General features: G+C 34.8%; 1 protein-coding gene across 2 annotated transcripts in view; it reads right to left on the minus strand.

Annotated features, from left to right (window-relative positions):
* The window catches only part of RAB3GAP2 (RAB3 GTPase activating non-catalytic protein subunit 2), a 163,667-nt gene that overhangs the window by 100,427 nt on the left and 49,792 nt on the right, over nt 1-13,448 (minus strand). For both annotated transcript variants that reach the window (XM_001375614.5, XM_016430178.2), the window contains exons 10-13: nt 12,607-12,755; nt 8,957-9,036; nt 8,750-8,839; nt 5,722-5,861 (exon numbers count right to left, since the gene is read on the minus strand). In XM_001375614.5, coding sequence (XP_001375651.1) covers nt 5,722-5,861; nt 8,750-8,839; nt 8,957-9,036; nt 12,607-12,755 — 459 coding nt within the window. The remainder of the gene's footprint in view (nt 1-5,721; nt 5,862-8,749; nt 8,840-8,956; nt 9,037-12,606; nt 12,756-13,448) is intronic.

The following is a 13,448-nucleotide window of genomic DNA, read 5'->3' on the forward strand; positions in this document are numbered from 1 at the left end:
TGGGTTCAAATATGGCCTCGGACATTTACTAGCTGTGTGACTGGGCAAATCACCTAACATTTGCCTCAGTTATAAGATCAGGAGTGAAACAAGGATGCCCATTATCACCTCTACTATTTGACATTGTACTAGAAACACTAGCAGTAGCAATTAGAGAAGATAAAGGAATTGAAGGCATCAAAATAGGCAAGGAGGAGACCAAGTTATCACTCTTTGCGGATGACATGATGGTCTATTTAAAGAATCCTAGAGATTCAACCAAAAAGCTAATTGAAATAATCAACAACTTTAGCAAAGTTGCAGGATACAAAATAAACCCACATAAATCATCAGCTTTTCTATATATCTCCAACACAGCTCAGCAGCAAGAACTAGAAAGAGAAATCCCATTCAAAATCACCTTAGACAAAATAAAATACCTAGGAATCTACCTCCCAAGACAAACACAGGAACTATATGAACACAACTACAAAACACTCGCCACACAACTAAAACTAGACTTGAACAAATGGAAAAACATTAACTGCTCATGGATAGGACGAGCCAATATAATAAAAATGACCATCCTACCCAAACTTATTTATCTATTTAGTGCCATACCCATTGAACTACCAAAATACTTCTTCACTGATTTAGAAAAAACCATAACAAAGTTCATTTGGAAGAACAAAAGATCAAGGATATCCAGGGAAATAATGAAAAAAAACACATATGATGGGGGCCTTGCAGTCCCTGACCTAAAACTATATTACAAAGCAGCAGTCATCAAAACAATTTGGTACTGGCTAAGAAACAGAAAGGAAGATCAGTGGAATAGACTGGGGGAAAGCGACCTCAGCAAGACAGTATACGATAAACCCAAAGATCCCAGCTTTTGGGACAAAAATCCACTATTCGATAAAAACTGCTGGGAAAATTGGAAGACAGTGTGGGAGAGACTAGGAATAGATCAACACCTCACACCCTACACCAAGATAAATTCAAAATGGGTGAGTGACTTAAACATAAAGAAGGAAACCATAAGTAAATTGGGTAAACACAGAATAGTATACATGTCAGACCTTTGGGAGGGGAAAGGCTTTAAAACCAAGCAAGATATAGAAAGAATCACAAAATGTAAAATAAATAATTTTGACTACATCAAACTAAAAAGCTTTTGTACAAACAAAACCAATATAACTAAAATCAGAAGGGAAACAACAAATTGGGAAAAAATCTTCATAGAAACCTCTGACAAAGGTTTAATTACTCATATTTATAAAGAGCTAAATCAATTGTACACAAAATCAAGCCATTCTCCAATTGATAAATGGGCAAGGGAAATGGATAGGCAGTTCTCAGATAAAGAAATCAAAACTATTAACAAGCACATGAAGAAGTGTTCTACATCTCTTATAATCAGAGAGATGCAAATCAAAACAACTCTGAGGTATCACCTCACACCTAGCAGATTGGCTAACATAACAGCAAAGGAAAGTAATGAATGCTGGAGGGGATGTGGCAAAATAGGGACATTAATTCATTGCTGGTGGAGCTGTGAACTGATCCAACCATTCTGGAGGGCAATTTGGAACTATGCCCAAAGGGTGCTAAAAGAATATCTACCCTTTGACCCAGCCATAGCACTGCTGGGTCTGTACCCCAAAGAGATAATGGACACAAAGACTTGTACAAAAATATTCATAGCTGCGCTCTTTGTGGTGGCCCAAAACTGGAAAATGAGGGGATGCCCATCAATTGGGGAATGGCTGAACAAACTGTGGTATATGTTGGTGATGGAGTACTATTGTGCTAAAAGGAATAATAAAGTGGAGAAGTTCCATGGAGACTGGAACAACCTCCAGGAAGTGATGCAGAGCGAGAGGAGCAGAACCAGGAGAACATTGTACACAGAGACAAACACACTGTGGTATCATCGAACGTAATGGACTTCTCCATTAGTGGTGGTGTAATGTCCCTGAACAACTTGCAGGGACCCAGGAGAAAAAAACACCATTCATAAGCAAAGGATAAACTATGGGAGTGGAAACACCGAGAAAAAGCAACTGCCTGAATACAGAGGTTGAGGGGACATGACAGAGGATAGACTCTAAATGAACACTCTAATGCAAATACTATCAACAAAGCAATGGGTTCAAATCAAGAAAACATCTAATGCCCAGTGGACTTACGCGTCGGCTATGGGGGGTGGAGGGGGGGGAGGAAAAGAAAATGATCTATGTCTTTAACGAATAATGCTTGGAAATGACCAAATAAAATATATTAAAAAAAAAAAACATTTGCCTCAGTTTCCTCAACTACAAAATGAGATAGAGAAGGAAATGGCAAACCATTCTAGTGCTTCTGTCAAAAAAATCTCAAATAGGGTGATGAAGTGTTGGACAAGAATGAATCTACTAGCTCTAAATCATATTACCTTCATCCCAGACTCTAATACATGAGCTTTGCCTTATTTTCCCTAGATTCATGCTTCCACCTCACCTCCTGGCTAGCAGGCTCCAAACCATGCCACTGCACAGAGCACCCACCGTTTAGATGTGTTGTCTTTCCCCTTAGTTATTAAACTCCTTTGTTATTATTAAACTTGTTTGTATTGCCAACCCATACCACAGTTCTTGACACATAGTAAGCCCTTGATAAATTCTATCTATCTATCTATCTATCTATCTATCTATCTATCTATCTATCTATCTATGTATCTATCTATCTATCTATCTGTCTGTCTGTCTATCTATCCATCCATCCGTCAATCTATCACTTCACATTGTAGCAAGGAATTGATCTTCCTTATTATGCCATAAAGTTTTTAAAAGGCAGTGACGTTGTCTTACATTATGTTGTGTTCTTCAAAGACCTTATACATAATAAGTACTCCATAAATATTCATTAAACAAATACCTTATTAAACTATTGGACTTCTTTGAAAGATATAAAGACAGGGAATACTAAAAGAAGTCCAATAGTTTAATACTACTTATAAGTATTTAACCAGATTCTATACAAAAGTTATTAAAGCAAAAAAACCAAACTGAATTTGAATGAAATTATTGAAGTGTTTTGTTATAAACACAGAACTCAGTAATAGGAAATGGTAAGCAAGTATTTTTTAAGCTTGTGTGGCACCTGGCAAATTAGGTGCTACACAAAATGAATAAACAAAAAAAGATAAAACTTGGTTTTGGCCTGTAAAACATGATTTTACCTAATGCAAATCAATTTAGTAAGTGTTAATTAAGTGACTACTAACTATATCAGGGAGATATGGTAGCAGAATGAATAACTTCAAGTCAGGGAGCCTTAAAGTTCAAATCTAACTTCTGACACTCATTAAATCATAATGTGATGCTGCAGAAGTTGCTTAACCTCTGTGAGACTCAGGCAACTCTCTAAAATAGTAAAATTGGGCTGTGATTTATGTAGATGTAAGGATTTCCTGCCTTGGCAAATTTAAGAGATTCTTTTCATGCTGACATATATCTAGCTCCATGGATGCTCAACAGCATGAAACAAGTTTACTTACTGTAAACAGTTTTTATCATATCAGGATGTGAAAGAATGCAAGGTATTGAGAATTAAAAAAAAAAATCTATGTATCCCTCCATTAAAAGCCTCCCTCTTCAGTGCCTCATCAAGGCAAGTAGGCTATCAAAGGCCTTCAAAGGCCTCAGGTTGTCATGAGCTCTAACACCAGCAGAGATATCAACCTAGACAAGCCTGAAGTAAATGCCTAGCAGCACACTATATTCCTGTTGTTTAGGGGCCATCTCAATTCAGTTTAGAGAAGTTCTTCATTCAAAGGTAGGGCAAAACAATTCACAAAAATCATTGATTAAGCTATGTAGGGAATGAGATGTGTGACAGTAGAGGGAGCACTCATACCATAAAATCACAGATAACTTGAACTACTGAAATAAATGCCATTGTTAAGAGTACCAACACCTTTCTAATCACTCGGGTTGAAAAATCTGAATCATCTAGATTCAACTCCTCTTTCTCATTCACTAGCAGTTACCAATCCTTGATAATTCGACCTCTAAAATATCTTCCACAGTTGAATCACTCTTTTACTCATCCACACTACTACAACCAACCTAGTTCAAGCATTCATCACCTATAGGCCAGGACTATTACAATAGTTTCCTAATTGGTTTTCCTGACAGTCTTTCTCCTCAGCTGTCAAAATGATATTTCTAGGACAAATGTGAAATTGTCACTTCCCTGTTCAAGAAGTTTTATTTGTTCTTTTTTTAAAAAAAAGAAAACCTTACCTTCCATCTCGGAGTCAATACTGTGTATTGGCTCCAAGGCAGAAGAGTGGCAAGGGCTAGGCAATGGGGGTCAAAGTGACTTGCCCAGGGTCATACAGCTGGGAAGTGTCTTAAGCCAGATTTGAACCTAGGACCTCCCATCTCTAGGCCTGGCTCTCAATCCACTGAGCCACTCAGCTGCCCCCCTTCATTTGTTCTTTGCTGCTCTAGGATCAAATGCAAATTCCTTTATTTGGCACTAAAAGTTCTTTACAACAAGACTCCAACATATCTCTCCAATCTTACTATATATTATTTCCTTTCTTATACACTTCAGTCTAAGTAAATGGGTCTCCTTTCTATTCCTCTTTTATGTCATTTCATTTGTATATACACGCCTTTTTGTAAGTTAACCTCCATAACTGATAAATTCTTCTTTCTCTTAGAATCAATGATTTTGTTTAAAGCCCAATTGAAATGAGACTTCATATATGAGGCCTTTCCTAATCATCCCAATTACAAGTGCTAGTGTCTCTCCCAAGAAAATAGTGTACTTCATTTACACTTATGAGTATATATGTTGTTCCTCTCAACAGAATATGAGTTCCTCAGGAGTTTGCAGTATTTTTTATTTTACATCTTCAATCCCTAGTATATAACAGGCATTTAATTACTGTTTACTGATTGAACAAAAAATGCAGCTTTACATATTAAGAAAATTTATAGTCTGTTATTTCAACAAGTGACACAAATATGTTTAAAAAGAACTCTGAGAGTAAAACTTGGCTAATTGATTAATAGATTGTTAGGGATATTCAAACTATCACTAACCTTTTGCTATGAGCATTATTTATAAGTTGTCTTTTGGCCAGTCAGAGGCAGACTTCTTTACTAGATTTTTAAAGTATTTCATTTGCAGGAATAAATTAATTGTGACTGGCCTAAAAATATATATAGTATAGGATCAATTGAAAGAATCAGGTAGGTTAATATATTAGTTTTTATTGTACTAGTAGGGAAATTCCCTCCATTGATGCAAATTAGGTATTCTTTTGTAACCTTTAGTCTTAAGAGTGTTTCCAGAGGCACTAAAAGGTTAAATGACTTGTACATTCAGTGGTTGTACATTCAGTATATGTAGAAAGTGGGGCTTTAGCTCATGTTCTTCTGACTCTAATGCTCCTCCTATACTATCTATATGTTTATATATGATTAAGTTGGAATCTTCATTGGTAGAAGGAATTTATGAATTGATGCAATCATAGATACATTGAACATTTATGTATGTGTACATATTTAAACTATGGAAAACATCTAATATTTCAATTCTATAATAATTAATATTTTTTAAAAATAAAGTTAAAATACAACAGAGTACTTTCAAATTCATTATATAATATTTTAGTTAGCTGGAGGAAAGGGAAAATATGTGTTCAAAAAGTGAAAAGAAAGAACTCCTTATCCAAGGTAGTACCTTTCCACATGCGAATTGCAAGTCCCCTCGCCACATCTAATAAAATAACTCTGCCAAAATCATCAGTTACTGCTGCTAGTGTGTTACATGGAGAGAGACATATGCTTTCACCATGGCGCCTTGAATCAGGAAGCCCAAATCTAATATTAAAAAGAAAACACAAAAACATATCACAATCTTGTGAAGTAGGAAAAATTATTAAACACATAAACAAAAGAGTGCATTTGTTTAGACTTTAAAAAAAAGAAATGGTTCAGATTAATATTCACTTTGTAGACTAATCAAACATGAATGTCTTCTAATATAAAGCACACAAAGAGCTCTGGGTAATAACATGGCTATCTGAAATAAAAGAATGAGCACTTCTGGTTATGTGAGTTTTCCAAATAACTGTTTCTCTCTTAAAACATTAAAACTATTTCTTTAAATCTGAATTAAAATGCTTCTAAAATATAGTCTCATTTCCATGGCTTTTTTTTTTTAAACCCTCACCTTCCATCTTAGAATCAATACTATGTATTGGTTCCAAGGCAGAAGAGTGGTAAGGGCTAGGCAATGGGGGTTAAGTGACTTTCCCAGGGTCACACAGCTAAGAAGTATCTGAGACCAGACTTGAACCTAGAACCTTCCATCTCTAAGCCTGGCTCTCAATCCACTGAGCTACATGGCTGCCGCCTTCCATGGCTTTTTAAATAAAGCAAATCTCAGACAATTTATTCTTTTTTTGATGATTTGGGATCAACATTACAGATATTTTACAGTGACAAGCTGTCATGACCTATATAAGGCATGTATCCAAAATGACATTAGATTGTTATACTTTTTACTTTCATGTGTCTGCTACTTTTTCTATCTCCTTCCTATTTTCATTCAGTTAGTAATCATTTCCTTTAGCTGCCATTGTGCTATCTGTAACAGAGGATCTCTTCCCTTTGAATTTTCTAAAGTCCTGGAAACCAGACAGCTATCCTTGTCAGATTTATCTATCATTTTTTAGGAGTAAATAATTTCTTAGTGAGGGACTGAGGGATCTCCTATGAGTAAAGTGTGTGAGCTTTGATGCACAAACTTTGTCATGTGTTTTGTTTCCTCAGAAGTCTGACGGTTCCTTCTATATATTATTTACTTGTTCATTATACTCCTATGACCTCTCAAATGTAGTTTTTACCTAAGGTTCTGTCCTAGGCTTTCCCTTTTCTCTCCACACTTTCTCTCTTAGTAATTTCATCCATTACCATTGTTTTAATGATCATCCCTACATAAATGACCTCCAAATCTCTCTCTTCATCTTCAAATGGCCCAGCTCCATATTTTAAACTGCTCAATGGATACTTCTTTCTGAAAATTCTACCACCAATTCAAATTAAATATGTGACACATCAAATTATTATCTAGCCCACCTTTAATCTTTATTTCTCTTAAAGGCACTATCATTATCCCAGACATGCAGGCACATAATCTTAAAAGTCATCTGACTCTTCTCTATCACAGTACACATCCATTCAGTTACCAGGAACTGGCATTTCTTTCTCCATAATATCTCTAGTATCCCTCTCCTTTACTTCATCCCACTACATGTAGTCCATTCATGCCCTTTGAAAATTCTTAGACTATTATAAGTAGTCATTTAAATTAATTTCCCTAATGCACACTATACTTTCTCCAATTTAGCCTTCACTTCATCTCTTACCGAAACTAGATTATCCTCCTGTTCTTGTTCTTCCCTCTCAGAACTCTATGTATTTGTTCACATAGTCCTCACTAACTAGAATGGATCTACCAGACTCTCCCAACAATGTTCAACTACAGAAATCTTTCCATTCCTATAAGGCCCAACTCTTATACCATCTCTTCCACGAAGTCCTTCCCTTACCATCCCTTCCCCCAAGTGAAAATGATCCACAAACTGTTAACAGCCTTTTGCTTGACTCTTTCAAGCTCTCCACTTCTCCCATTATAACCTTGTTATTTGTACTTACTTATCTCCCCCCATTAGACTGTAAAATCCTTGAGAGTAAGGTTTGTGTTGTAGATATATTTGGAATCATCATTATCATCTCACATGTCTCTAGTACTTTAAGGATTACAAGGTCCTTTCCACAAAACAATGCTGTGAAAAAGACACTGTAAATAGGAGCCACATTTTCTAAATACAGAAACTGACACTCAAGAATTTAAGGGGCCTTAGCATAGAACCTTTTGCATAACAGGTAATTAATAATTTCATTAAATTTTTGTATCCTTCCTGGTTCTCAAAGATGATGCACTTAATAAACTTTAAATAACAGTTCTAAAAGAAAATATACTCAAGAGAAGAAAATCTAATTTAAATGGTATTGTCTTTCCTGACTCCACCTTATCTTACTCAATAGTAAATGAGTAGAAAACAAAAACAGACATAAATACCCATAGATGCCTCTGTAATATTATTAATGAATTTCAGGGTAATACAAATTGTCTCTCTGATACACGCTGACATATCTTTATCACTGTGCTTTGATTCTATTATTATTTCAACAAAATAATTACATCTTGTGCAAAGTAACTATGCTGTTATTGTTGTTTCAGATCTGTTATTTAACCAAGGAGGAGGCCTCTTAGTGAGAAAACTTTTTCTACCCAAGCAAATCAACAATTTTAGCTGCATCTTAAAATCTTTCTGGATCACTGAAGAGTTAAAGTGGTTCTCCCATGGTCAGACAACTTGAACATGGTCATATAGTACAAATCAGAAACAAAACTTGAACTCAGGTCTTCCTAACACCAAGGCCATGTTGCTTCTTTTAGTGACATGCTATTATAACTTTTTTTAGGAAAGAAATTTAATGTTTTTTCACTGAATTCATTTTATATTATAACAAGGAGAGAAAAAAGTAAATATTTCAATTGGTATTCTAGTAGTTCTAAAGACTGAGTGGACTGATGGATAACCAAAAATAAATGAACTGGAAATATGTAAAAATTACAAAATTCAACAGCCAAATTGAACTTATAAAAATATTTTTTTAAAACTACATATCAGACTTGCCTTACAGCTAATGGTGTTGCTGGTTCAACTTTTGGTTTCTGTTTCTGAACATTTTCCTCTTCATGCTTACTCTTCCAACCAAGCCAGCCACTTGAAACAAAATGAATTAAGAATAACATTAATGATCTAAATAACTAAAATTCAGAAAATAAAACTCCAAGTTAAAATAAAACTAAGTACATCTGAAATTATTTTGAATTCCCTTACCTGGCAGCATTAAATAAAGCTGAAGTCAGTTTGCTTGCAACTGCTAAAGCAACATGAGACAGTAATGGTTGTGAGCTTCCCTAAGGAAATAATAGAAGAACATACATTTTAAATCCAAGAAAATTCATAAGAAAAGAATACCATCATTAAAAACTTTGTATCTGAGAGAAAAAAAGTCTTTCAAAATAATCTTAATTCAAAAAGTTTTGGAAGAGAAATAAAGTCTAATAAAAATGTACAGCCACCCCTGGATATAGTAACAGTTTTACTTTAAGAGAAACCCAATTTCCAAAGTAAAATTTACTTTTTAAGAACACAATTATTAGTAAAAAGCCTATTGCCTCTTTTTTGTTTCCAAAACTTGGTTTGCTTTTTTCCCCCCAGTTTTTTCTAAAGCAATCAACTAGTTCTCATAATATCTACATATAAAAAGTTTTGGGAATTTTGTGGTTTTTACATGAGTGATGAAAAGTGGTGCCAAATCTGACCTTGGCCAAAATTTTAATGACTTTAAAAAAAGAAGCAATGCTTAGAAGTCATAGGAACCTGAATTTGGAAGTTTATTTTCTCTCTCCCTGCAAATATTCCTTGTTTCAAGTTCTTTGTGGGTTGTTATTACTATCAGTTCTGAAGTTTATTGTCTGTATACCCAGGAAGGTATTAAAATTCAGGTATAACTCCTAAAGGCAATGAAAAGTACAAATAACAGAAGGACATTCAATTTAACTATCAAAAAATCTGAGGACATAAAAAAATAGAAGTGTTTTTGCAATTGTGATTTGGAGGAAAAGGCATTAGGACTATAATTTCAGTATCAGTTCCATTATAAGTAATTTCAGTTGGGGTGTTTTTAAAAATCTCGTGTCTTCTATTAACTATGCTATTTAAAGCATTGCTTTCTGTTGAACACACTGGATTTGTAATTCTGAGCAAATCAAGACACTAATCCTTTGGTGCCACACAGGCAATTCTTCAATTTATAGGACAGCAGAAAGTTTCCTCATTGAAAATTCTCTCTACCAGTAAAACTACATATTTTGTTCTATTTTTAAGGAAATATTATTTTAGAGCTAAAAATATATTCTGAATTAATCAACTCTTTTAAATACCTAAAGGGTTTATGAAAATGGCCCAAGAAGTAACAGATAGAATGCCAGTCTGACTAGATTATTTAAAAGATAAACTATTTTCTTAAAATAGCATCACTATAAAAGGAAAGCTATAATTACACAATATTGCCAGTATAACACACACTGACCTAGAGATCTGATTCTTTTTCTAAAACTAACTTAAATGACCTTTTGTCTATCAAAAATGTAAAGCATCATTGTAAGGGACTCATGAAAGCAGGGAAGCTGAAAATGGCAAACAAATGGGAAGTTGAGTAATAGCTAAAGAGTCACAGAGATATACCACTTTCTGCCTTTTCTCTTACTCCATTCCCTGGATACCTTCCTCAAATGCAAAGCTTAGAATACCTTCTATTCCATGTTATCTAACAGTCCTACCCAAAACAATGAATCCCAAAGAACTGCCTCTGAAGCTTCAAACAGCAGTCACTATGATCATCTCCCTAAAAGTGAGAAATACAGACTGAGGTATGGGATAAAGTGCTAACTACTATATAAAAGAAAACTCTCCCTGAGGTCCCTTCCTATCTACCACATACACTGGTTTACTACAACCTTTAAGATACAGGGGGAGCAAGGGAAATAAATCTGATGAGCTTTGTAGTGAAAGTTCAATGATGAAAGGGATTCAGGAAAGAGGAATGTAGTTGCTCTATATATGTAAGCATGAAAGATCTGAATCAGTTACCTTGAATCAACAGAGGTATCTGATGGTATCAGATCCCCTGGCACATTTTCAAGTAAAAGGGATATCAGTAGTTGCTTTTGTCTGGAAGACCAAGGTATTGTCAACCCTTGGGAAATTCTGGGATCTTACCCTACTCTGACCAGCAGTTTCTAACTCCCCCCAAAAGACTTCTACATACTCCAATAGTTTCTAACCACTCCTACTCCTGGGCAGTGACAGTTCCAATGACATTTCTGCAACCTTGTTTACATAATCCTTTAACATCTTCAACACTTCACTCCTTTCCTGACTCCTTTCCCAGAGTTGGATTGTTCTATATAGACTCTGTTTTCCATAACTATACCCTATAACAGTGATGATGAACCTTTTGGAGACTGTGTGCCATGCCCCTCCAGTGCCAGGTCTGCCCTGCCCTTTACCCTACACTGGGGAGGGAGAAAATACTCCCATTGGGCTGCTGGTCAGAGGGGTGGATGAAGTGAGGAATGTCCTCAGTGAGTGTAGAGAGGGGGAAGAGAGTAGCCCTCAGGCCTTCCCCCTGAGCGAGCCCATTGGGCTGCTGGGCAGAGGGGCAGGGGTTGTGAAAAAGAAGTCCTCAGGTGTAGTGGAGAAGGGGAGGGGAGAAGCTCCTCTGAGCCCCTCTATCTTCCTAATAACAAACTCTTGGAAGCACTTATGTGCCATCTTTGGCACTTTTGCCATAGGTTTGCTATCACTGCCCTATAAGAATACCTTCTCAGGACAGTGAGGTGGCTCAGGGGACAGAGATACCTGGAGATGAAATGTCCTAGGTTCAAATCTGACCTCAGCTACTTTCTTGCTGTCTGACCCTGGGCAAGTCACTTAATGTAAATTGCTTAGTCCTTATTACTCTTCTGACTTGGAACCAATACTCAGGATTGATTCTAAGACAGAAGGTAAGGGTTTAAAAAATAAAGAAAGAATCCTCTTCTCCCCTTCCTCTCAGGGCATTTCTAAATAAGGTAGTTGGTTGTCCTGAATTTCAATTCCTCAACATTGAATAAATGACTCTATTTATTTACTGATCACTTAATTGGTCTGATTTTTTTAAGGTTGATAATATTTAAAGCACAATTATAGATTATACTTATGTTTATTAAGATTTGGAGGGAAAGTATAGCTCAAACTAATTTAGAATACTGGAATCATAAAATGAATATTTCAAGGACATACAGTATAGAAGACAAGACTAGAAACTATTAGCAGTAAGAAATAATTCATACCCAATTTTAGGTTTATAAGAAATTTTCTCCATATTCCTAAACTGAATAAAAATTATGTGGCTTTCAGAGTTTATTAAGAGAAAATACATACAATATTTCCTGTTGATGACTCTGCTTTGAGAGATTTTAATTATCAGACCTTACAGCAATAAAGATAATTTTTGTGGCTAAAAAGTATACTTAGAAACAAATTAGGTCTATGAAATATCAAGTATGTCAATAAGACAAAAAATTTCTCTAAAAGAATCTGCTTTGTTAAAAAATTTTTTAAAATTTTTCTGATATTGTCAAATAATCAATTTACTGTCAGCTTCTTGAATTTTAACTTCATTTTTTCTATCAAGTGTATTATATGATATACTTAAACTCTTTTGTTGCAAGATAATTATTAACTTCTCAAGGTACATTGCTAAAAATAATTTTGAACTTTTTTTATATAGGAAATTAGAAAGTTGGAAGTAAAAGTAAATTTCCAAAAACAGAATGATAAATCAAAGATATCTATTCATATAAAAATAGGAAGGAAAAGAAAAGAGGTTGAAAAGTCACAATGTTTACCTTAATCATGACCATTTATGGAATACATACCTCTAAAGCATAGAAGAAACCAGTAAATGGATTTGACCCAACAGTAATGTACTGAGACATTGCAGGTGGACTATTTTTTATTGCTGCATTAAATCCACCTATATTGGAAGCAGTTTTCATTTGATCAAATGGAGATAGTGTCATGATCCCTATGACAAAATAATAGTATTAAAATGTGCTAAAGTAATGTTATATTAGGCTGCTACATTTCAAGTTAAGATTTATTTTTAAATATAGTAAAAGCAAGGTAATGAGTTATGGAAAGATCACTATATCTGAGATCAAAGGACCTGGATTTGAATCCTAGTTCTACTACTAGCTGTGTGACATTGGGAAAACCATAATCTCTTTGGGTCTTAGTTTCCTTATCTGTAAAATAAATAGGTTTAACTGGAGTATGTATAAGGTCTGCTTCTAGCTCTTGATATTATGATATCTGTATTTAGTTTTACTTTAAAATACAAAGTTTTTTAAAAAATCTCTTTTAAATGCTAGAGAGTTCATTGATAAGTTTTAACACAAAAAAGGTAATCCAATAAAAGTTTTAAAATATTGAAAGGATAATCACTTTAAAATTAGTGGTTTTCTTGATTCTAAGAAATATGTTAAAAAATGATACTTATAATAAGAAGCGACAATAAGCTATTCTGTAAACAAGACGATAACTTCACTTTTTATTTCCAAAGTGCACCAATGGGAGCCCTTCTCCCCTTGAAAAAGGGAGAAGAGAAACCATTGCTCTCAGTTGTGCTTGTCTTCCTCAAGACAAGATGAGTAAGAAATGATCTACTAGATAGGTCACAATCTGTTGTTTAGGGGACCTTTGATTTAGTAAATTGATG

Source organism: Monodelphis domestica, chromosome 2, assembly GCF_027887165.1.
Source record: "Monodelphis domestica isolate mMonDom1 chromosome 2, mMonDom1.pri, whole genome shotgun sequence".
In the NCBI taxonomy this organism is placed as follows: domain Eukaryota; kingdom Metazoa; phylum Chordata; class Mammalia; order Didelphimorphia; family Didelphidae; genus Monodelphis; species Monodelphis domestica.